The sequence below is a fragment of the Sporobolomyces koalae genome, assembly GCF_050403365.1.
Source record: "Sporobolomyces koalae JCM15063 DNA, S_koalae_JCM15063T_v1_ctg55, whole genome shotgun sequence".
In the NCBI taxonomy this organism is placed as follows: domain Eukaryota; kingdom Fungi; phylum Basidiomycota; class Microbotryomycetes; order Sporidiobolales; family Sporidiobolaceae; genus Sporobolomyces; species Sporobolomyces koalae.
The window spans coordinates 24,656-45,141 of record NW_027481716.1 but is presented as its reverse complement, the minus strand read 5'-3'; the positions used below and the strand labels follow the sequence as shown (position 1 = coordinate 45,141).

Below are 20,486 nucleotides of genomic sequence, written 5' to 3'. Positions count from 1 at the left end.
AGTGCTCACTGCATCCGGGGTGGTCGAGCTGCGAGGAGGAGGGGTGCCGGGAGAGCGAGCCAAGTCTGTCGATCAACTTCGCAGCAACTGAAACTCGCCGGCCCGCTTCTCAACTCGCCTCCTTTTTTTCTCGCGTCGTAGGAGCACATACTAGCCCTCGAGAGTGCAGCACGAGCTTCTCTCTCCTGCGTTCTTGGCCTCTCTCGTCGATTGCCTGCTTCGTCCGCTCGATCCTCGAACCCTTTCGACGCTCTCCGTCATGCGGTGCAGGTGGACCCTCTACGATGCACTGCGATCAGCTTGTACCCCTCTCGGACCCGTATCGACCCCTGTGCCTTCTCTACCGTCCATCGTCGGTCGAATGTTGCACTCTTCTCGACCCGTGACCGCACCTGCTTCCGATCGCGACTCGTCTTCGATTCCACGCCGGCGCAACTCTCCGAGAGGGTTCCAGTCTCGACCCGGCGCTTCAGCTCAAACACCTCGACCGTCGTCTCTCACTTCATATCCACCGAACCAATTCCGCTCGACGACCTACCCGACGCCAGACAGGACAAAGACAGATCGATCACTACGCGGGGTAACTGATCGACCTGGACGAGAGCCGAGTCGAATCGAAGCGAGGCTCAAACAGAAACGACAACGCGAACAACTCGACGACGTCGCACAGTTGCACCGGATCGACCCTTCCGTCGAAGCCCGATCTTCAAGACCCCTACCTGAATGGAAGAAGCACAAACTCGCATTGCAAGACAAGTTCCCGAACGGGTGGAACCCTCCGAAACGAATCTCGAGAGAAGCGATGGACCTCGTCAAAACTCTCCACCGAGTCGATCCCGTCACTCACTCGATCCCCGTGTTGAGCGAACGGTTCAAACTGAGTCCGGAAGCGGTCAGGCGCGTCCTCAAGAGTCGGTTCGAGTTGAGCAAAGACGAGCAGGACAAACGAGAGCGCAAACGTCGACTCGAACGTGATCGACAACTCGATCAGTCCCAAGCAACGTGGGAAGGAGATCGATCGAGGGAAAAGAGCGAGATGTCGCGGTTGCGAGAACGGCACGACTCTTCTCGTACTCGCTGACTTGTCAATACAATGTGAAATTTCCGCCAGTGGTTTTTTCAGCGGGAAGTTCAGAAATTTCCGCCGCCCGCGTTTTTATCGGCGGAAACTTCTGCGATCAGAGATTTCCGCTAGCTGTTTCTTCTGCTGAAAGTTCAGTGTTTGCCAAGGTTGTGAAGCGCCTCCCACCTTTTGCCTCCCGACCAATCTCTTGTCAAGGCAGAGAAGCCTCCTGCAAGCTCGCTGTTCACGCCAGAGTGACCTCTGCTCTCATTACTGAGGATCCCGAGCTTACTTAGCTCGTAGCTGTCGCTCATCTAGCCCCCCACTTCCCCTCTGCTCGCTCACTCGCGTTCGACGATCTCGCTTACCCGTACGCATCGTTACCGAAGAATACGGGACAGTATCGCAATGGCGCGGGTATGTCGCTCGTCCTTGCTACGACAGCAAGTTGGGAATAGTCGCTGAGGTCCCCCTCTCTCTCTCGTGTCCCAAGCTCAAGATCGCTTGCTACTGCCGCATTGGCCAGAAGAAAGACCTCGGCTACCACATGGTGCCTCCCTACATTGCCGACAGGCACCGCAGAGACGACGAAGCGAGGGAAGCAGCCATGTGGGCCACGCTCGCGAGATGGAAAGCCGAAGCCGAGGCGGAGGCGACTGGTGCCGATACTGCGCCAGGCCGCGGTCTCGTAGAAGAGGAAAGTGGCGCATTGGTCGACAGTCAGGGAGGAACAGTCGAGCAAGGCAAAGACGTGCCCATGAAGGAACCCATGCAGGGAGACTAGTCTCCTCGATTCATGCCGCTTTAGTCACCCACCCGAGAGTTGCTTGGACGTTTACGCAAAATGGTTCCGCTTTCTCAATGCCTTCCTCCAGTCTGCATAGTCGGAAATCGTCCGGGTATTCCTCTATGCGCGAAAATACGTAGTAGTCAGTGCTGAAGACCAATAGCTTGCAAATGTCATGGTCTTTACCGACCGTCCAGATTCGTCGACGACGTTGCTCACCCTGAAGTGGAAGGGAAACCCACGCTGAAGCCCTCGTCCAAGCGGCATCCGTGCACTCCTCCTGCATGGACGCCCAAACGATTGGTGCCCCCATGACCGCGGTACTCGCTCTACGCTCTGATCATCATCATCATTTCTATGTGAACGAGACAACTCTAGGGTCGTATCAACTGAGACAACGCCCCCGCCGACACGAAGGGCAGCCTAGTAGTCAAGAACCTGCGTTTTCGAGTCTGCTTCCCTTTCGACTACGATTTTGAACAAACGAGTTAGTACAATCTGACCGACACTAACACCGAACGTCTCTCGAAGAGGCCGAGATGCAAAGGCAGAAACAAAACCGGTTTGTCAAAAGTCAAAAGAAACCAAAGAATAAGAAAAAAAAACTAGAAAAAACTGAAGGAAGGAGCAAAAGTGGGAGCAGGAAATACCGACAGGTACAGGTAGCAAGGTCGATGAGAGACGTGGCAGGAGGGATCAAGACTCGTGACTGTCATCCCTGGAATAGCAAAAATTGGAGAGACGGAACAGAGGACAAGATGTAGAAAAGAAGAAAGATTGTCTGTTTCTTCAGCATAGAAAGGCGAATTGAGGCGCGATTTGGGGATGTACGTAAGTGGCAGCAAGAAGGAAAAGGTATATTTCGGGCTTGAGAGCGAAAAGGAGTGTGAGTGGGTGGTGCAAAGTGCGATTCGATCGGATCACTAGAGCGAAGGCGCTCGGGCCAGAGGAAACTAGCGCCAAGTATTAGGGACGAAAGCCAATCAGTTCTTGGCGTTGTCCGATGCCGTTTCGTAATCTTCTGACGAGGGTTCAAGTCCAGAGCGCTTCTCTTCCTCGGCCTTGGCATCTTTCGACGAATCTTGATCGACCGTGTCTTCCTTTGGCGAGGTCGAATCAGTCGAACTCGTGGGATCCATCGCTGGAGCTGTCGAAGATGTCGGGTCCTCTGCAATGCCAGTCTTCGAGCGAACAGTTTCAAACACCTTGACGAGTTTCCTCCTCGCGCCCAACGCCGATACGCCTCGTTTCTCGAGATCGGCATCCGACATGCGAACCATTTCTTTCCATCCGATCCCTTCAAAGTTCGAAGTGTATTTGTGCAACCTCAAACTCCTCAACCAGGATGGAGTGTCTCCGAGCAAAGCAAAGTCGAGCGGTTCGTCCGGGTTCGAACCGGAACCCGACGGGAGTTGTGATGCGGTCGAAGAGTTGCCCGAACGGTGAGACGACATGGGGAAAGACTGAGGCGAACGTCCATCATGAGGACGAGGTGAGCGACGAGGTGAAGGCATCCCTGTTTTTGGCAAAGAGAGCTGTTCAGCAATTTGTCTTGAGGGAGTCCAGAAAAGAAGAAACCGTCAATTCACCTCCCAGGACTCCCATTCCGAGACCGTAGTTGTTCTGGTGACCTCCTGTGTGATGAGTGCCTCCCAATCGAGGACTGATCTGCGGATGGTGGTGGTGTAGGTGACCGTTCATCTGGCCCGCAAGCGCCGCCATGTTGGGGCTCAAGTTTGCGCCGGTACCCATCATGCCCAATCCTCCGAGTCCCATGGAGCTCATCCCGGCTCCCAAGTTGGGTGACAGGCCAGCGAGTGTTTGCAACTGCTGTTGTTGCTGCATCATCTGTTGTTGCAGGGCGATCAAGGATGCGAGCTGTTGTTGCGCTTGTTGTTGCTGATTCGAAGCTGCCGCAGAAGTGGCCGAGGGCGAAGCGAGTCCCGAAGGGAGGGTCAGGTTCGTTCCCAAACCAATGTTGGCAAACTGATCTCCTCCGGCCCCTCCTCCTCCGTACTGGTTCTGTTGCTGCTGCAATTGAAGCAGCTGGTTGTTGTGGAGTGCAGCCGCTGCTGACGAGGAGGACGATGACGAGTACTGGTTCGCGCCGAGTCCGGTTGAAGAAGCTGCAGCAGCAGCCGACTGGTTGTTCCTCCAATTCTGTTGAGCTTGCATCGCAGTCTGTTGCAGTCCGGGCGAGTTCAACGCGCCGTTACTACCGACCCTCGATCCTCCACTTCCTTGTTGACCGTTCGCAGAAGCGTTGTTGTTGAGACTCGGCGAGGGCAAACTGGCCAACCCGAGCGACATGGCGGATTGTTGCAAGTTTTTCAACTGTTGCACGGCCTGCAATTGATCCTGAACGCGTTTCTGCGCCGTGTGAATCGATTTCGTCTCGTTGTTGTGATTGTTGTTGTTCATGGATTCGCCCGGGTACATGCCCGAGAGCGCACCTCCCGACACACGTGCCGACCTGCGGAACTTTCTCACGTCGTCCAACACGATTCCTCCCGCTTCAGTCTGTTGCTGCTGCTGTTGTTGCCAACTACCGAGTTTGTGTCCGATCAACGAACTGTCGAGGTTCGTGTTGGTGTTCAAGTTTGGGTTCGGGGATACGGAACTTCCAAAGTTGCCAGGTTCCATCGTTTCCCCGTTCTTGCCAAACATGGGTACGAGGGGAGTGTTGACCATTGAAGCCCAACTGCCTCCAACAAGAGGGGACAATTGGTTGTCGAACGAGGACGAGTTTAAAGATCCGTCGAGTCCTCCTGTTCCAATCGCGGGGGATCTAAGGAAGTTGTTGTTGTTGTTTGAAGAAGCGTTCAAGCCTGGAAACTTATCTTGTTAGCACGTGCCAAGAGCGTGAAAGCGAGAAGGGAGAAACAGGAGAGAAACGAACCTTCGGTCGATTTCGGTCGCGAGGTCCCTTGACCTGTTTGAGCAGGACTCGGACTGCGTTCTCTGACCGTCTCTTCTTTGCTCCACAAAGGACTCCTCAACCCTTCTCCCATCCCCAACCCGACTCCTCCCGTCGCGTTCGAGGAAGACAGCAACAAATTGGCCGGAGCCGAAGTTCTCGTCGAGCTCGAAAGTTTCGTACCTCGGTGTTGCGTAGAACCAGCAGTCGTCATCGACGAAGAAGAAGAATCTTCAGGGTTCGGCGAGAGAAACTCTTGGTTCGCGATCGTGTTGGGGTTGGTCGGGTTGGGCCCGAGTGACGATCGCGCGAATTGTCGAATCATGGGGGACGAAGGCGATTTGAGTCCCAAAGTCGACATCTTTTGTTCCATCTGAGCTTCGAGCGAGACTGTCGAAAAAGAATCATGTCAGTTTAAGTGCGGAGCAAGAAGGAGTCTCTTATTTACGAGAGTTTGCGTTGACGACGGGAGAGAGCAAGGCAGCTTGGGTCGGATCAGACCTCGCCATCTGTTGTAAGACGGTGACAAAGAACCTCATCTGCATCTGAGTCGAACTCTGCAGGAGCGAGTACAACGCTGTAGTGCGTTCCGCTTCGGACAAGACTTTGAACCACTGTTCGATCGCCGACAGTTCTTCTTTGAAATTCTGATCGAGCGAAGCAGCGGCCATCTCTTCGAGAGTTTGTTCATAGTGTTGCAAGTCTTCGAACCACCGGTCGATTGCTGTTGGGAAACAACCACCGTGCGTCAGCTCAGTCCTTGTCTTTTTTCTTTTCGTGATTGAAACCCGCTAAGAGACTGACCTTCGGCTATAGTCGAGCGTGAAATTTGAAAGAATACATGGTCAGTCCCACTGCAATGATGACGAGAGAGGGGGAAGAAACTGACTCTCTGCCGAATGAAACACTCCCTGACTTTGGTTCATGGCAGGGTTTGCAAAGTTGTGATGATTGACGAGTCCGGTTCCTCCAGTCGAAGCACGTGCGGGGCTGACTCCTGAAGGACCTCTCGAACCGGGTCCTGCGTGATTCGCCGCAGCGAGGTTCGAGTGATTCGTCGTGTGCGCCGGTCCCCACCTCGTCGCTTCCGAGCCCGCGTGTGCCAGGTGAGGACTCGTCGTCGCGACTCCCATCGATGCTCTGAACTTGAGGGGTTGGGTCGAGGCGGTGGGATCGTTGGAACGAGTGACCGGTCGAGGACTCGAACCTGTTGTGGTACCACCGGCCATCGTCGCGAGCGAGTTTGGACGCGGCGAATGAGAGTCGTTGCGCGTTGCCATGGTAGAGCGAACAGAGTGCGTGTAGTGTTGCGAGTGTGGTGGAATAAGTGGACCCAGTGGGTTTCAAGATCGAAGCTACTCGGTAGCTTGCGCCGTCAGAGGAGAGAGGACCCTCGATCAACGGTCGGGTTCACGAAGGAAGAGCGAGACCTGCTGCCGAGAAAGCGAAAAAGAGGGGATCGCTCTCAAGTTGAAACGCGTCGTCGTCGTCGTCGTCGGTCGCGGTGTTTCTCTTGTTCCGCAACTCTCCGGAAGTACCCCTCGTGTCTGTTCTGACATTCGAATCTTGACCAACTCTTTTGTTTACATTTCCTTCTTTAGACAAGCAGTCGTGATCGAAATAAAGTATTACAATGCCAATACAATACTCGTACAATAGTCAATGAATAAATCTAAGGTTGATCGAGTAGAGTTCCGACACAATCGGCGACCCATTCTGGACGCTTGTCTCGGTCCAACGGTTCGAGGTCTTGGAGTTTTTGAATCCCCGTCAACACGAGCAAGCTGTCGATTTGACCTCGCTTGGCAAACAAGATGTCGGTCGCCAATCGATCTCCAACAAACAGCGTATCGTGAGGGTTGAATTTTAACCTAACGCCAGAAGGGTTCAGTCGAGAAAAGAGTAAGAGAGAAGAAGGAGAAGAGAGAGTTTTTTACGCAGAGTGAACAATATCGAGTAAAACTTGATGGGGTTTCCCAACGATGAGAGGTTGTGCGTATGGAGGTTTCAACGCACCAAACAACACGGACGCGATCGCTCCCTCTCCCGGAGCGTACCCTCCAGAAGGCAACAAGAAGTTCTGGTCGTCGTTCGTCAACACGAGTTGACAGTCTGGGTTCGAAGCGAGGTAGTTGTACGCTTTGGCGAGTTGTTTGTAGTTGATTCGCATCTGGAACGCGTACACGACGATCCCGATCTCTGGGTCAGGTACGATCGAGCTAAAGTCTTGCGGTGCGAGCAAGACGTCGTCTTCCGGATCCTGTATGACAGTCTTTCGACGTCAGGAGAGCATCATTTGTGTGGGACAGAAAGATGTATTCGCTCACAGTTCCACCTTTCCACGGCAGTCCGACTTGTTCAAACTCGCTCTCCATAGCTCTTTGTCCAATCAAGTACACTCCAGTCGGTTTCCCTGCTTCCTTGCGTTTAGGTACGAGTTCATGTTTCAAGTACAACGCCGTGGCCGAACCACACGTAAAGATCTCGTCGAGTTCGACTTGGATCCCAAAGTGTGCGAATTTCTGGTGATAGTCTTGACGACTCAAAGTCGCATTGTTGGTGATGAACGCGATCTGTTTCGATCGACTGCGGAGGTATGCGAGCGTCTCGGCAATGTTGGGAGTCCTAAAGTATGAGGGAGAGATTTCATTCATGAGTGCACGTGCGGGAGAAAGCAAGTAGTGATGTTTCTCTATACAGGGTATCGCCAGCAGGTCCAGTCCAGATCACACCATCGCACTGAGATCGCAAACTGCGTCAGGGTCGTAACAGCTTCTGATCAGAGCAAGAGGGGAGCTCACGTCAAACAAGAAGGTTTGGTAATGATCGACGAGCGTCGCAGCTTGATCCCGAGCCTGCACATAGATCGTTCCTCCAGGTACACTGGGTCGTTTGGTCGACATGGTGACTTTGAGAATAGCGAACGAGAGAAACGAAGAGCTGATGATGACGAAGTTGATCGATAAATGAATATAAACCGTGACCGACCCTGCAGACCCGGTCAAAAGATGCAGCAGCCCTGTAGCGCCAGAGCCTCGAAGCAGAATGTCGAGCAGAGAGTAGCGGAGCGAATAGTCCACGTTCGCACCGAGAGACACGACCGGATAAGAGAGATGACGAGCTGTCTACCGCGACACGTCTTTGACCTTTGTCCACTCCCTCGCCCCGGTCTATAGTCCGTTGCAAGCTGCTCGTCCCGTGAGCGATTCCAATAGATATGGTCGGTCTCCCCTATCCAAGTCCTCGAGCGGACCGTCGAGGTCGACTCCCCCACCCGGAGCTGATCACTCTTTCGAGGTTGTCAGGCAGACGTTTCCTCCCCTTCGATCCAGCAAGCGTACGAGGACGTGCGGAACGACAAGACGGAAACAAAATGGCTCTTGATCGATTACGTCTCGCCATCAAAGGATACCCTCGAATTGACCGCGACCGGCTCCGGCGTCCGTTCCCTCCTCTCTTCTCTCGCTATCTTGTTTTCCTTGAGCAATCCTAACTCGTCGTTCTTCTCGAAATTCAGGGCCTCGAGGAACTCAAGGGTCACTTGAAACCAGAAAACGCTTCGTTCGCCTATGTCCGAATTGTCCGTCTGTTTCCGTCTTTCTTTCTCCATTCAAAGACAGCTGTTGAGGCATCGAGCCCACGCTCTTTACAGAAGTACGCCAACGATACGGAATCGACTCGAGAGAAATTCATCCTCGTAACCTGGATCGGTTCGAGCGTCAAAGTCATGAGAAAGGCGAAACTGTCGGTTCACTCGGCCGACGTTAAACGTGTGTTGAGTCAATACTCGATCGAAGTTCCCGCGGGTTCGATCGAAGATTTGAACGAGGTAAATCTCTCTCTCACTCTCTTCCTATCATTTTCGTTATGCTGATCTGCGAGAACTGTCAGGAACAAATCGTGACGAGGTTGAGGAAAGCCGGAGGAGCTTCTTACGATCGAGCATAGACCGAGCTACAGCATGTCTCGACGAAGGCAAATTGGATTGATTGAAAAATGTGTATGTGTAACGTAGGTTTCAGCCCATCGAGACTTCCAGTTCTCGGTCTTAAAAGGAGTGCATTCCTAGTCCACGCTTTCACTCGCTTGGACTAGGTAGGGACTTGCCCGCTTGGAATTCCTGATGGGTACTCCGAGGTTTGTAGCCTGTACGGGGACCGGGCGGGGCGGAAATGCTCGCTCCTTTCTCGGCTTGAACTTTTTCGCCACATAAGAATTGTTGCCAGAGTTCTTGAAACCGTCAAGATCGTAGAATGAGAGAACCTGGACGTATTTGCGATCGTAAGATATGCATGATGTCGCATGCAATTAAAGCGTGAACTCGAAGTTCTCTCCCGCCCGCACGTCACCGTCAATACACACTGCAAGATCGCAGACTGGCCCACAGGGAGCTCTCGATTGTCTCCCTGGCTACGCTGAATGGATCCGACTCGGAGGGCGACGGGAGCCGGGTCGTCCACCCTGATCATCTCGTCCGGCACAGTTCCTCTGCCACGTTCATCGACAGCGCCGCAGGAGTACCACCGAGCTATTCCGACTGTATCAACCATATCGCCCCGCCGCCATAGCATCAAGTTGTGCGAGACGGATCAAGACCCGTTCCTTCAGGATGATCTCCTGGCGCTACAACCCCACGACGGCGACCAGGCTCAGGGTCGCGATGATCTGAGAAGATCCGAGCATGGGCAGGCGGTCGCAGACTTGCCAAACGCCAGATTCCTGTCAGGATTCGATTGGGCTGCACAGCCCCCTTCGTTTCGCAAGTCTCTCCTCGTCCTCCACTGCAGCCTGGTGATCGGAATCGTCTGACCAGTGAAAAACATCGTCGTACAGAACATGCTCAACCCAAGCAAGTCACGAGACATGCTCGAACGAGTTCGTTGCGAAATCTCCAAAACGCTTCGTTCGAGCACGATCACGTCAGGACTGCGAGTGCCAACTCGACCGCAACTGGATCGACCGGTTCGAGCGACTTTCCAGTCACTCCGACACCTCCAGTTCGGATCGTAGTCCCAAAGTCTCAGGCCTGGTCGGCTGGAGTTCCAGTTTTGAGCGAACCCCTGGCGAGGTCTCCTTCAGCATCTCCCACACGGACTAAGGGTCCAAATATGACCGACCCTCGATTCTCTCCTCGACACCACCTCTCGCCTACTCTGGCGCGAGACCCGGCCCCTTCCGGTTCGGTACAACCTTCGTTCGTCGCGAACCTCGGTTCGACCCCACTGTTGGGACCTGAAGGTGTCAAATTGCCCCTGTTCCCACCGTCCGACTCTGATCCCAAAACGGTTCCATCTGAGCCTCCTTCGCCGTTCGCTCCGACATCTCCTGTCGATCCCACGTTCCCTCATTCCCGCGAGTCTGAGCTGAGCCCGAAACGATCGACCACGACACCGACGACAGCTCAACGACGTCAGTCTCCTAAACGGAAACCAGTCACGCGTATTCCACGTCGCCACTCTGCTCATCGTCGGGCTCGTTCAGCTTCGTCTGGCTCTTCCTCGTCGAATCCGAATCACCCGAATCGTCGATATCGATATCCTCTTCGTCGTGCAAAATCTGTACCTCCAGCAACATCAATTCCAAGTACTAGTAGGTATGTCGTCGGACCTGTACCGATCAACTTTGAACTGCTGGTCCCGAGGGATCCCAAGACCCGCCAACCTCAAGCTCAGGGTTCTGCTCGAAATGGAGGAAGACGACGACAGGAGAAGCAAGTCCCGTCGACGATCGTCGATGAGTTGGTGGGAGTTTCTCGCAATACAGAAGGAGATCTGGCAAGGATCGAGAAAGATCCAGTGTTTCCTTCTCGTACAACATCAAAGCAACCTGGCGCCTCATCGACTCGTCGGAAAGAGAAGAAGAAAGCAATTGATTCAGACACGACGCCCGCGACCTTGAGGCAAAGGAAGAATCAGAGTTGGGTAGAGCTCGATTCCAAGAAGAGTTTGTTCTTGCCTCGACCTCGGTTGGTACTCTCTTCCGGTAGTGAACATGGTGGTTCTGAACCAGACCAAGATCGACAAACAACGATCGAGGGACACGATCAAGATCAGTCGAGCGTGTTGAGGGTTCTTTGGGAGAACGAAGAGTTTGAGAGGGAACGACAAGGATGGAGTGATTCGGCAGTCAAGACGCTCGCACAGAACCATCGACTCGGAAATATCGGATTAGGGTTCTCACTCGACAAGAAGATGAGTTTGCGAGCGAGGAATCGCAGAGAGGAACGCAAAAGAGTTCGGAAAGAGATCGAGGCGTCAAAACGAAGGAGTGCGCTCGATAGCGGTACCGAAGGCGAAACTACTGCCACAACTGCTGCCGTTCCGAGACGTCCTCGAGCTATGCCCCAGCTACACGAGTATTCTCCTCCCCTCCCTCACTCGTTCGAACCATTCACGAGTCATCTTCTACACGGCAAAAAGCTATCGTTGTCTCTAACGAGAAGTCGGGACGAAGTTGATGCGTCACTTCCCCGGACGGTCAGGGGGAAACCTATCCGACATTTGCGCACCTCTCCTTCGGTCGATTCAATCTTTCCTCGAGGTTCTTCCTCTTACGTGCCTCTGTCCCTCCAAGATTCCGCAAGAACAGCATCTACGCAGTACGGACAAGCTCTCAGTATCGACGACCCCGACACGACCCTCTTGATCACTACAGAACATCATCGTCGACCATCACTCCCGAACCAGAACGCTTTCCTTTCCCTTCCACCTCACTTGCATCACCTTTTGCGATCTCCCCAAGCCGAACCTTATGAGCCTTCCCGCGCACCTCCACCTGTACCGGTTACCTGGGTCGACCCGGCTGAGAGACCTCATTCAGAACGTTGGTCTACCGGGTCTGTGGCATCTGCGACTCGCTGGTCCCACGCGCTCGAATCTCGCTTGAACTCGATCTCTACCGGACGCGTTCCTCTCAGCATTCATCAAATCCCGACTACAGAAGCTCCTACATCTGCCGAACTCAATTCGAAGCTATCGCCGCTTCCTGAAGTCGCCAGTCCACACAGTCAAGACTCCTTCAATTCACACTCGGACAGTAGTGAAGGATTCAACATGGACGTGAACGGGAACTGGAACGACCTCGTGAGACGAACAATCTCCTTCTCCGAATCGCAGACGATTGCAAGGATGACTAACCTTTGTTGGCACATAGTTCTTCTCACCTCCTCGTCGACAGGAACCTCCAAGAAGATCTGGTGATCCAAGTGTCCTCGAAGCACCGCTCTCTATTCTGGTTGCCAGCGAGGATGAGGACGAAGAAGCTACCACCGATACCGAAGGCACATTCAATCTCGAATTGACTCGTCGGAGCCTCGAAGCTTTGTTCCCTTCATCCGATCGACCGATCGCAACGAACCTCTTTCCTCCATTGGTCAGGAACGCCACGGAACAGTCTTCGGCGCAAGCGTCTTTCGTTACCGCTCGAGAAGTACCAGAAAATTCGACCGCGCGTACTGTGGGAACAAGACCTCTCGCAACTCCAGCGCAAACTCCCTGGGCCTCGACTTCGTTCGCTCGCGAATACCTCGATTCGCTTGCCGAGGACGATCAAGAAACGATCGTCGACACACAGCGCACTTCTTCGAGGATATCAAACATCAGCTACATCGATTTCGATGGGCCAGACGAATGTAATCCCGATCGAGGAGAAGAAGCGATGCGCAGAAGGTCTCCGGTCTCGTTTCTCGAGGATTTCTCTCCTTCTTCCTCCGTTCCTGCATCGCCCGTCGTTATGCACACGACCTCCTCCCACGCTGCCGATAATCGATCCTTTACGTTCGAGATCCCTTCCCTGCCGACGTCTCCAACTCTGTCATCCACGTACGGTGAACCACCAACTTCTTCCCGTATGTCCTTCCGCGGGGACGTCCCGACCATGATAAAACGTGCGAGTCATCTCTCGGTCGGTTCTCACAACTTGAGGATCTCACCGACAGCGGCGAAATTCGTCAACATGGAAGGAGGAGCAAGTACGAGGAGTTACAGTTTTCAAAGTTCGAAAAGTGCTATGCTGAGCAGCTTCCCCATACCTCCATCGACCGTGGATGAGGATGGTCGATTTGAGGATGCTGGTTCCGATGGCGACGACGAAGGAGATGATGGAAAAGAAGAATCGTCGATTTCATTCGAGCAGAACAATCAAGCTTCTCCTCATCGCACTGTCGAGACATCAAGGTCACCAATCTCGTTCACAAAGATCCCCCCTGCAGGTCCCGGATCGGATCGATCCTTCCTTGACGTGTCGGACGCTTCCGAGAACGAAACATCTAAACGGTGGTCACGTACGCACCTTTTTTGCCAGATCAGCCTCGAACTTTCCCCAAAAGCTGAATTCTCAATACTTGGACACGTCTTGCAGGACAAACCTTTCAAACTTTTTACTCGAACCCCAAGGCGCCAATTCCCCCTGTACCTTCTTTCCCTTCTCGACCCTAATCGTTACGACCAGCTATTCAGAATCGGAATCACTTCAATATGTCCGCATACTTGTCGCTTCCTCCCTTCCCGTTCCTTTTCTCCTTCATCTGTCAAACTATCCTTACTTTAACATTGTTGCTACATCACTCGCAAAATCCCTCTCGCTCACTTCGCACATCTCTCGCTTCACTGCAAAATGCGATATGTCTTCCAAATGCACAAACTTGAATGCAGAAACCATGCCAATAAATCAAACGAGAACAAGAGTCTAAGAGCGTCCAGCGCAATGTACGGTAACTACGAGTCAGAATCAAGTTTGAAGCTCCCTCGATTTGAAGTCGGGGAAGCGGAGCCTGTAGAGTCTCATTTCAACCTCGACCCTCCTCTTCGTCGCAGTTTTTTGGATCCGGGCAAATTCGCCCTGCTTGCACGCTCCGTTCAAAGTGTACGTTTTGAGGAGGACCGAAAATGGTACACGGTATGATCTTGTACAAGCTTGATCGGCGAACAGGACCGCTTCGAGAGGCTGTCCGAGCTGATTGGATTTGGACGATTGCATGAATTTGGGAGGGGCGTGGCGACCTGTTGCGATCGCGGCACGTAGCAAATCGATCCGCCGACAGAGATCATGCTCGACCAAAGACGATTTCTGGAGGGATTGGTGAAACGACATCGAGTCTTGCTCGAGTGTTTTGATCTGAGCCAGGTATCCATTGAGCTGGTCCAGCTCGAGGATCGCATTTTGCTCGACGACGAGTTTCTCTTTGCCTGCAAGTACTGCTGACTCCCAACGAGCCGCATTCATAATCTTGGTTGATTGAATGATGTCCGTGACCGGCGACGACTCGTTCGAATCAATCTGCTTATGTAAAGTATCAGAACTATTCTTGGGTTTTTCTTCGAGTTCTAGGTCCCCAAAGGTTAACGCACCTGACGGACTGAAATTGGTTCGAGCTCGACAGAATCAAGTACCGAAGCTCGGACCTCCGAAACTTTGTAGAAGGGAAATTTTGACTGGATCAGAGGGACACCCAGGCCGGTTTTCGTTGTCGACGACGTAGTCGTTGGTTTCATACGAGGTTTGATGGTTCCGGATTGAGCGCTTGACTGTGCATTGACAATTCGACGTTTAGTCTTAGTCTGCGCGTCGAGCCTGTCAGTCTTTGCTGAAGAGTTTTGCGTCTGTACGAGATGCGCAACTCACTTTTGTCTTCGCCGGCCGAGCGGTCATAGCGTCGGTCTTGGCGGCAGCTGTTCGCTCCTTAGCTGAATATTGCGCGATACGCTTATCGACCTTCGTGCTGGGTGTGGCTACTCGACTTTTAAGTCGACCATCAGGATGCGTTAGGCCTGTGTTTGGGACAGGCCGGCTACGAGGCCCGGCACGCGGGACTATAAGCTTCGATGAGACAGCCGACGATGATATACTCGGGCGCGTAGGCGGGACAGGAGACTTCTGGCAAAGCTATAGCTGTCAGCTTGGCGCCCGTAGGCTACATAAACAGGGAAACTAACTGCGATAGGGACAGAATTTTCTTGCAGAGCTTTGAGATCGTCGGATGCTTGCTTCGATACTCTTGCCTTGAACACCTGCGACAGGATAGAGGGTGGCGTGGACGAGAGCGATCGACGGCGAGGGGAGCAGAGACGCAGAAGTAAAATACGTGGGCGGAACGACGACATTGAGACTGAATGTAGATGGAGCAAGCGTTGTGCGTGAGAGGGGAGGAGACGGCAATTCCGTGTTTGTCGGCGCTTCGAAGACTACTGCCAGCGAACTCAGGAGAGAGTGGAAGATCGAGCGGGAGGAGGAGAGAAGATGAAACGTCGCGACCGTCAAGGGGTAAAGCATCGTTCATCGCTGGAGAGGAATCTACGAGTGAAACAGGGGAGGGAGAAAGGGAAGTTTCGAAAAGGTTCAGAAGAAAGGGAACACAGCGCAGAGGTTCGTGCTGACCTTCGCAAATCCAGGTCTCGCGTCCTGCTCTTTTGTCCATCGTCCCTTTGCCATATCGCACGCGCTCCGTCAAGACTAGTCGTGAACCCGGACCGAGGAGTAAGCCCAGCCGTGGAGATAACGAGAGAAATGCAAAAATTCGTATTGGTGACAACAAAACAATTGTAGAAGAGAACGCTACAGGTTTCGAAAAAGGTCAAGAACTACACGTGCATACGGTTGAGAGGTTTGTGAATAGAATAAGTCTCGTCTTCGTCCAGTTCGCGAGGCAATTCGACATCAAACTCGTCGTCCTCGATCGGATTCTGAGACTGTCCAAGGCTTTGACGATCGGACTTTGCCAGAGCGCGTCTTCGACGTTGCTGAGGAGTCGCCCGAAGAACGTCGTGCTGTTCGTCCTCGTGCTCAAACCGGATCGAGCGAATCTTTTTCATGGGTTGGTCGACTACGGAGCCCAGGTTGTCCCGCGAACGGCTCACAGGAGTCTTGCGAGCGTTCTCGATTGATTGCTTCCAGAGCTTCATGATTTCCGACGGTTTCGAAGATGTCTGAGCGACGAGGAACTCGGTTTGGTCGACACGGTGACGCTCGCCGACAATGGTCGAGTCGGCAAGTTGTGGGACGGGGACGCGAGGGAGGGACGCTTCTGCCGCCATGTCGCGTCCATCAGCAAAGAGCGATCCATTCGAGGTGTGTGCGAGGGTATCGGAGATGTCTTGCGACTCGCCGAACGGAATCGAGTCGGGATTTGAAGGTGTGACACACGTCATGTTGACTTCCTTTCTGAAGCAGGTGTCGATATCGACCGCTGAGAAAAAGGCACAGCCCTATCGACAAAAGCTCCCTGTCAGCTTATCACCTGCGCGAGGGGAAACAGGACAAAAGCTCACTTGAGGGAGATCTGGCATCTGCAAGCGGTACGCAAAGAGGGATCTCGTCCACAGATTCGCGACCTGGAGCGCCAGCGCTGCTCGATATTTGTCCTCTTCCTTGACGAGATACCGGATCTCGTCGTGAACCGAGATGAGGTACCTCGCATCGATCTCGAATCGTTTTGTAAGGTACTCCATTGAAGTTAAAAGGAGGTGTAGGTAGTCGACGCCTGACGACTGGACGACCCAGTTAATCCGAGACGGGAGGTACCCTTCGCCCGCTTTGCTGCGTCCTTCTGCCGGGAGGTATGCCTTTGTGAGTGCTGCAGTCAAGCCGCACCCGAGCGCAGGAGTTCGCGGTCGATCATTCTGAGCGATCTCCTCGAGCTTGTTGAACACGAAACTCTCGGTGCCTCCGTGCCAGAAATTGCGTTTGAATGTAGCGGTACGATCAACAACTCCTTTCGTCGAGGCGTACAGGTTTTTGGCGAGCAGAGTCGCCTGTTCAGTCGAGAGGGTCGGGTTCGATTTGATCAGGAGCTGGACAGCATGTTTGACTCCGGCTCCATAGATCCGAGAGTAGTTGAAGACTTTTGCATCGTCCCTCGAGATCCCTAGAATGCTCGCCGACTTCGAGTGTAGGTCGGTTCCGGCCGATTTCGTACCCTCGAGTGTCATCCAGCCGATCGCTGTCGCGCCATGGATTCCGAATTGCGCGTCCCCCATGACCGAGCAGATCCATAGTTCCTCCGAATCGACGTCGGCACCGACGATCGCATACCCAGGAGGAGCTTGCACCATTGATTTGAGTTCGGATCCGACTCGATTCTTCTTGGCATTCGAAGCGGTGAGCCAAGTCCTCTCGACCGCTCGACGAGTGATCGTGCCCATCGGGATCACTTGTGGGAGGATGAGACCCCTGGTCGTTTCGTGAGCTTCGGCTGCCTCGAGCGCGGCAGGGGTTGGAGGTACAGTCTTGGCATCCCCTTCCCACACGACCATCTGGTTCAGGATGCGCTCGCGAGCAGAAGTCCAGTAGCTACACGAGGCGTTGAGCGCGAGTGCAGCTTCGGCGGCAGGGTATTCCGAAGTGAGGATCCCGTCTTCGAATGCGGCGACGAACGGTTTCGAGAGTGGACTTCCGACGTTCTTGCCTTCCCCGTCCGGATGAGGCAGCTGTACGTACGCTCCCTGTGTATCCTCGTTGAGGTGCATGTCGGCGACATCGGTGAACGAGAGTGGCGAAAGCGAAGGGTCCGATTCGTACGCTTGACCGAGTTCCGATTCGGGAATCCGGTAACACCACCCGTGCTGTTTTGAATGCGCGATCGGGTGACCTTTCCACCGCAGGCGCAAGAGTAGGGGTGCAGCGCGTTTTCCGATAGAGACATCCAAACCATGTCCTGGAACGTCGAGATCCCAGTACCATTTCGGCCAGATCAAGTCGGACGGTTTGTACGCTCGCTGAGGTGTCTGATTCGGAGCAACGACTGTGGACGAGGCAGCAGCTGGAGCAGGTTCGAGCTGTTCAGTCGGGCAAGAGACTTGAACCTCGTCCCAATTGAGTTGTCGCAACCAGATACTCTTGTTCCGTTGGGCCTTCTTGGCCGATTCAGCTGTCGCGGCGAGCTGTTCGAGCTTGCGCATCACCGTCTGGTGTGTCTCGCCTCCTTCGTCCTTCTTTGCAATTGAGAGGGCTTGCTCAAACTCGTCGTAGGGACTGCCAAGGACTCCATCGGCAACCTTCTTGACGTTCAGAGTCGAGATCAGGGTGACTAGTTTGGATGACCCTTTTTTGGCCGGCACCGTATACAATGTGACTTTGGGTTTCCCGGTGGCGATCTCGAGCACGAGTCGATCTTTCGTAGGGTCGAGGTCATCGAGCGAGATTGCATGTTCACCTTCGAGGACGACAAACTTTTTCGCTTTCGTCGCAGATCGCACCGCAAACAACCATCCGAGTGAATGCGAGTAGACTACTGGGTGAGATCGATACGTCGCTTCGAACAACAGCGGAGTGAGCGGATCTTGCAACGTCAACGGTCGATCTTTGAGCTGAGCGACCCATGTAGGCAATTTGCGATTCGAGCGTCGGGGTGACTTTTTCGTCTTTTTCATAGGTTGCAATCGAGACTGCTGCGAGTTGACCTCTTGTTGAGCCTCGGCGACTGCTTTCTCCAACGCGCTCTTGGTCCTCCGTTTCGAAGGTTCGTCATCGGGCAACCTCCTCGCACGTTTCGGAGTCCAATCGAGTTGTTTCAACCAGAAATCGTCTTCCCATTCGTACCTGCCATCCTGGTTCGGTTCGGCTTCGTCGAACCTCTTTTTCGCTTCGTGTGCGAGTTGGTTGAGAGATTTCGATACCGCTTCCAACCTCGTCTGGTACGTCTGTTCGGCACGTTCGAGGTATTGAGGCCATTTGCGATCGACAGGGAGTACAGGTTGAGACATGAGGATGACTCCCGCGAATGTAGCTGGATGTGGACAACTCTCGAGGAATTTCGGTAGCAACGCTTGAAAGACTTGAGCAGTGATTTCAACATCTTTGGCACAGTAGTCGAGTAGTTCGGCAAAGTTGTCGCGCACGTCGAGCAAAGTCGTGTTGGGGTCGATCAAGACGGATCGGAGTGACTTGTCCACCTTGATCCCGCAATGCAATCGAGCGACTTCGGCGAGCGAGTTGAGTGAAGACACTTCTTTCCAAGTTTTTGGGGTAGGTTTCGAAGAAGGAGGAGAAGAAGGAGTCGAGTCGGGTTCTCCTGTAGTGGTTGAGCGTTTCTTGCGCTTTTCCGCTTTCTTCGCTTCAACTGAAGCTTCGATACCGGTCAAGAGTTCTGTATCTTCCTGTGCTTCGAAAGTAGGATCGAGTTGTTCCGCAGCTTCCTCTGCATCGAGCTTCTTGCGGTACTTGATCCACGTCGGTCGCTGAGGGTTGGTCAACCCGCTCACTGCGACGTGTAGCGACAACGTGTCGATGTATCGAGTCGAAGGTCGTCTCAAGGTGTACTCTGATTCGACACGAGCTCGATCGTACAGGACATTGTGACCGATCAACAACCGAGGGGAAGAATCGTTCGACTCGAACAAACTCGATCGGGACTCGAAAGATGCTTCCTTCGAAAGAGTTGAAGTCGATTGAGGAGGACGAGGTCCAAACGGAATGAGGTGGTTCGGCCGATCGTCATCTCCAGTTACCCACGGACTACACCAGGCGTACCATCCAGTCTTGCCCATCGCGACCGCGAGGATGGGCCACACTCCTCCTTGGTACGGCAACGTTTCGACATCAAACACCATGGCCTGATCTTCGACCGGAGGGAAATCGACATGTTCCCAACTCCCGTCACACGCGTACCGAGTCCAACCTGGCAACAACTGCCACCGTTCCGTATCGGGTTGTGAAGGGAATTTGAAAGTCGAGTACGCTTGTGCGAGCGAGAGGTAAGGTTCTGCTACTTGAGCTCCGAGTGCATGAAAGTGATGCGACAGAGTTGGCCCTTGCAATTGAGGTAGTTTGAAATCGATCGCAGGTTCAAGTTTCTTGCTCGACGACGAACTCTTCGAGAGTAATCCATGATGTTCGAGGTGAGCTCGTGAGATTTCGATCGCTTTCGCAGTGGGAGGTGGAGGTGCATAGGGAGAAGTTGGAGGCGGAAACAATTGAGACCTCAAGTTGGGAGCGATTAGCGGTACTTGTACCTCGTTCAGCAGGGCTGTTGTTCATGAGAGAATTGTTTTTGAGTTCCTGCTTCGCAACGTGGTCTTGTCGGACGACAAAGCAAGGGTTGATCAAACTCACGAGGAGCGCCAACCTGATCCGATCGAGTCGTCTGTACCCGAGTCGAAGTCGAGAACGATCTCGTCGACGCTAGCAAGAGACACGATGAGAGTCAGTCCACAATAAACCCTTACTATATCCAGACAGTCGAAGAGTTTCGCTCACGGTTCGAAGCGTGTGGTGCTTGGGTCAACTTGAGGCTCAAACAACTCGAACTCGCATGTTCTCGTAATCCTCTTGACGGTGACAAGGTGTTGACATTCTCAGCAATGTGTACGACCGAGCCTAGAGAGCGGCTTGAATGGGTGATTGATCCGAACGATGAGAAGGCGGGTTGCGATCCTCGATTCGCAACCTCGTGCTGCTGACCAAGGTCGAATCGCCGTCGTTTGTAAGCCCGACGCAGGAGCATATCGAGTCGACCGGACCGCGCGAAACGAGAGAGTGGGGCGCAGAGAGTCGAGTTGCGCGTCAAGTGCTGATCAGAAATTCATTCCATTTGATTACCTTTGGATACTCAGTCACGCAGAGAATGGCGTCTCTCTCTCCATGTTCCGCGCCAAGGTGTGGATCGACAGAAATTGCATTCAATTTCGACAAGTCGTTGGCAATAGAACGAGGGAAAGGAAACAAAAGCCCTCAAAAAGGCCGGGCAAAGAGCGAGAGAAAAGAAGCAGTAAAGCAACTAAGGGTGA

At 53.4% G+C, this 20,486-nt stretch overlaps 7 protein-coding genes across 7 annotated transcripts; 4 read left to right on the top strand and 3 right to left on the bottom strand.

The window, feature by feature from the left end:
• Nucleotides 1-361: 361 nt before the first annotated feature.
• On the top strand, nucleotides 362-1,081 carry RRG9 (mitochondrial ribosome assembly protein RRG9; the record flags this gene model as incomplete). The annotated part of the gene is made up of 1 exon (XM_076681111.1): nucleotides 362-1,081. The coding sequence occupies one exon, from the start codon at nucleotides 362-364 to the stop codon at nucleotides 1,079-1,081; it is 720 nt and encodes a 239-aa protein (XP_076531764.1).
• A 390-nt stretch (nucleotides 1,082-1,471) lies between these two features.
• JCM15063_000761 (uncharacterized protein) lies at nucleotides 1,472-1,847 on the top strand (the record flags this gene model as incomplete). Its single annotated transcript, XM_076681110.1, has 2 exons — nucleotides 1,472-1,480; nucleotides 1,590-1,847. 2 exons carry the CDS (start codon nucleotides 1,472-1,474, stop codon nucleotides 1,845-1,847), a joined length of 267 nt encoding a protein of 88 aa, XP_076531763.1.
• A 986-nt stretch (nucleotides 1,848-2,833) lies between these two features.
• VTS1 (Vts1p) lies at nucleotides 2,834-6,047 on the bottom strand (the record flags this gene model as incomplete). Its single annotated transcript, XM_076681109.1, has 6 exons — nucleotides 2,834-3,366; nucleotides 3,440-4,678; nucleotides 4,750-5,157; nucleotides 5,216-5,491; nucleotides 5,572-5,577; nucleotides 5,657-6,047. The coding sequence occupies 6 exons, from the start codon at nucleotides 6,045-6,047 to the stop codon at nucleotides 2,834-2,836; spliced, it is 2,853 nt and encodes a 950-aa protein (XP_076531762.1).
• Nucleotides 6,048-6,439: 392 nt separating this feature from the next.
• Nucleotides 6,440-7,670, bottom strand: JCM15063_000759 (uncharacterized protein; the record flags this gene model as incomplete). Its single annotated transcript, XM_076681108.1, has 5 exons — nucleotides 6,440-6,638; nucleotides 6,705-7,027; nucleotides 7,095-7,392; nucleotides 7,466-7,506; nucleotides 7,569-7,670. 5 exons carry the CDS (start codon nucleotides 7,668-7,670, stop codon nucleotides 6,440-6,442), a joined length of 963 nt encoding a protein of 320 aa, XP_076531761.1.
• Nucleotides 7,671-7,984: 314 nt separating this feature from the next.
• JCM15063_000758 (coactosin family protein) lies at nucleotides 7,985-8,715 on the top strand (the record flags this gene model as incomplete). The annotated part of the gene is made up of 5 exons (XM_076681107.1): nucleotides 7,985-7,987; nucleotides 8,073-8,207; nucleotides 8,285-8,347; nucleotides 8,420-8,596; nucleotides 8,659-8,715. The coding sequence occupies 5 exons, from the start codon at nucleotides 7,985-7,987 to the stop codon at nucleotides 8,713-8,715; spliced, it is 435 nt and encodes a 144-aa protein (XP_076531760.1).
• Nucleotides 8,716-9,186: 471 nt separating this feature from the next.
• JCM15063_000757 (uncharacterized protein) lies at nucleotides 9,187-13,202 on the top strand (the record flags this gene model as incomplete). Its single annotated transcript, XM_076681106.1, has 4 exons — nucleotides 9,187-9,488; nucleotides 9,581-11,849; nucleotides 11,920-13,048; nucleotides 13,126-13,202. The coding sequence occupies 4 exons, from the start codon at nucleotides 9,187-9,189 to the stop codon at nucleotides 13,200-13,202; spliced, it is 3,777 nt and encodes a 1,258-aa protein (XP_076531759.1).
• A 2,142-nt stretch (nucleotides 13,203-15,344) lies between these two features.
• On the bottom strand, nucleotides 15,345-20,203 carry MIP1 (DNA-directed DNA polymerase gamma MIP1; the record flags this gene model as incomplete). The annotated part of the gene is made up of 4 exons (XM_076681105.1): nucleotides 15,345-15,968; nucleotides 16,032-19,726; nucleotides 19,813-19,881; nucleotides 19,957-20,203. The coding sequence occupies 4 exons, from the start codon at nucleotides 20,201-20,203 to the stop codon at nucleotides 15,345-15,347; spliced, it is 4,635 nt and encodes a 1,544-aa protein (XP_076531758.1).
• Between the last annotated feature and the right edge of the window lie 283 nt (nucleotides 20,204-20,486).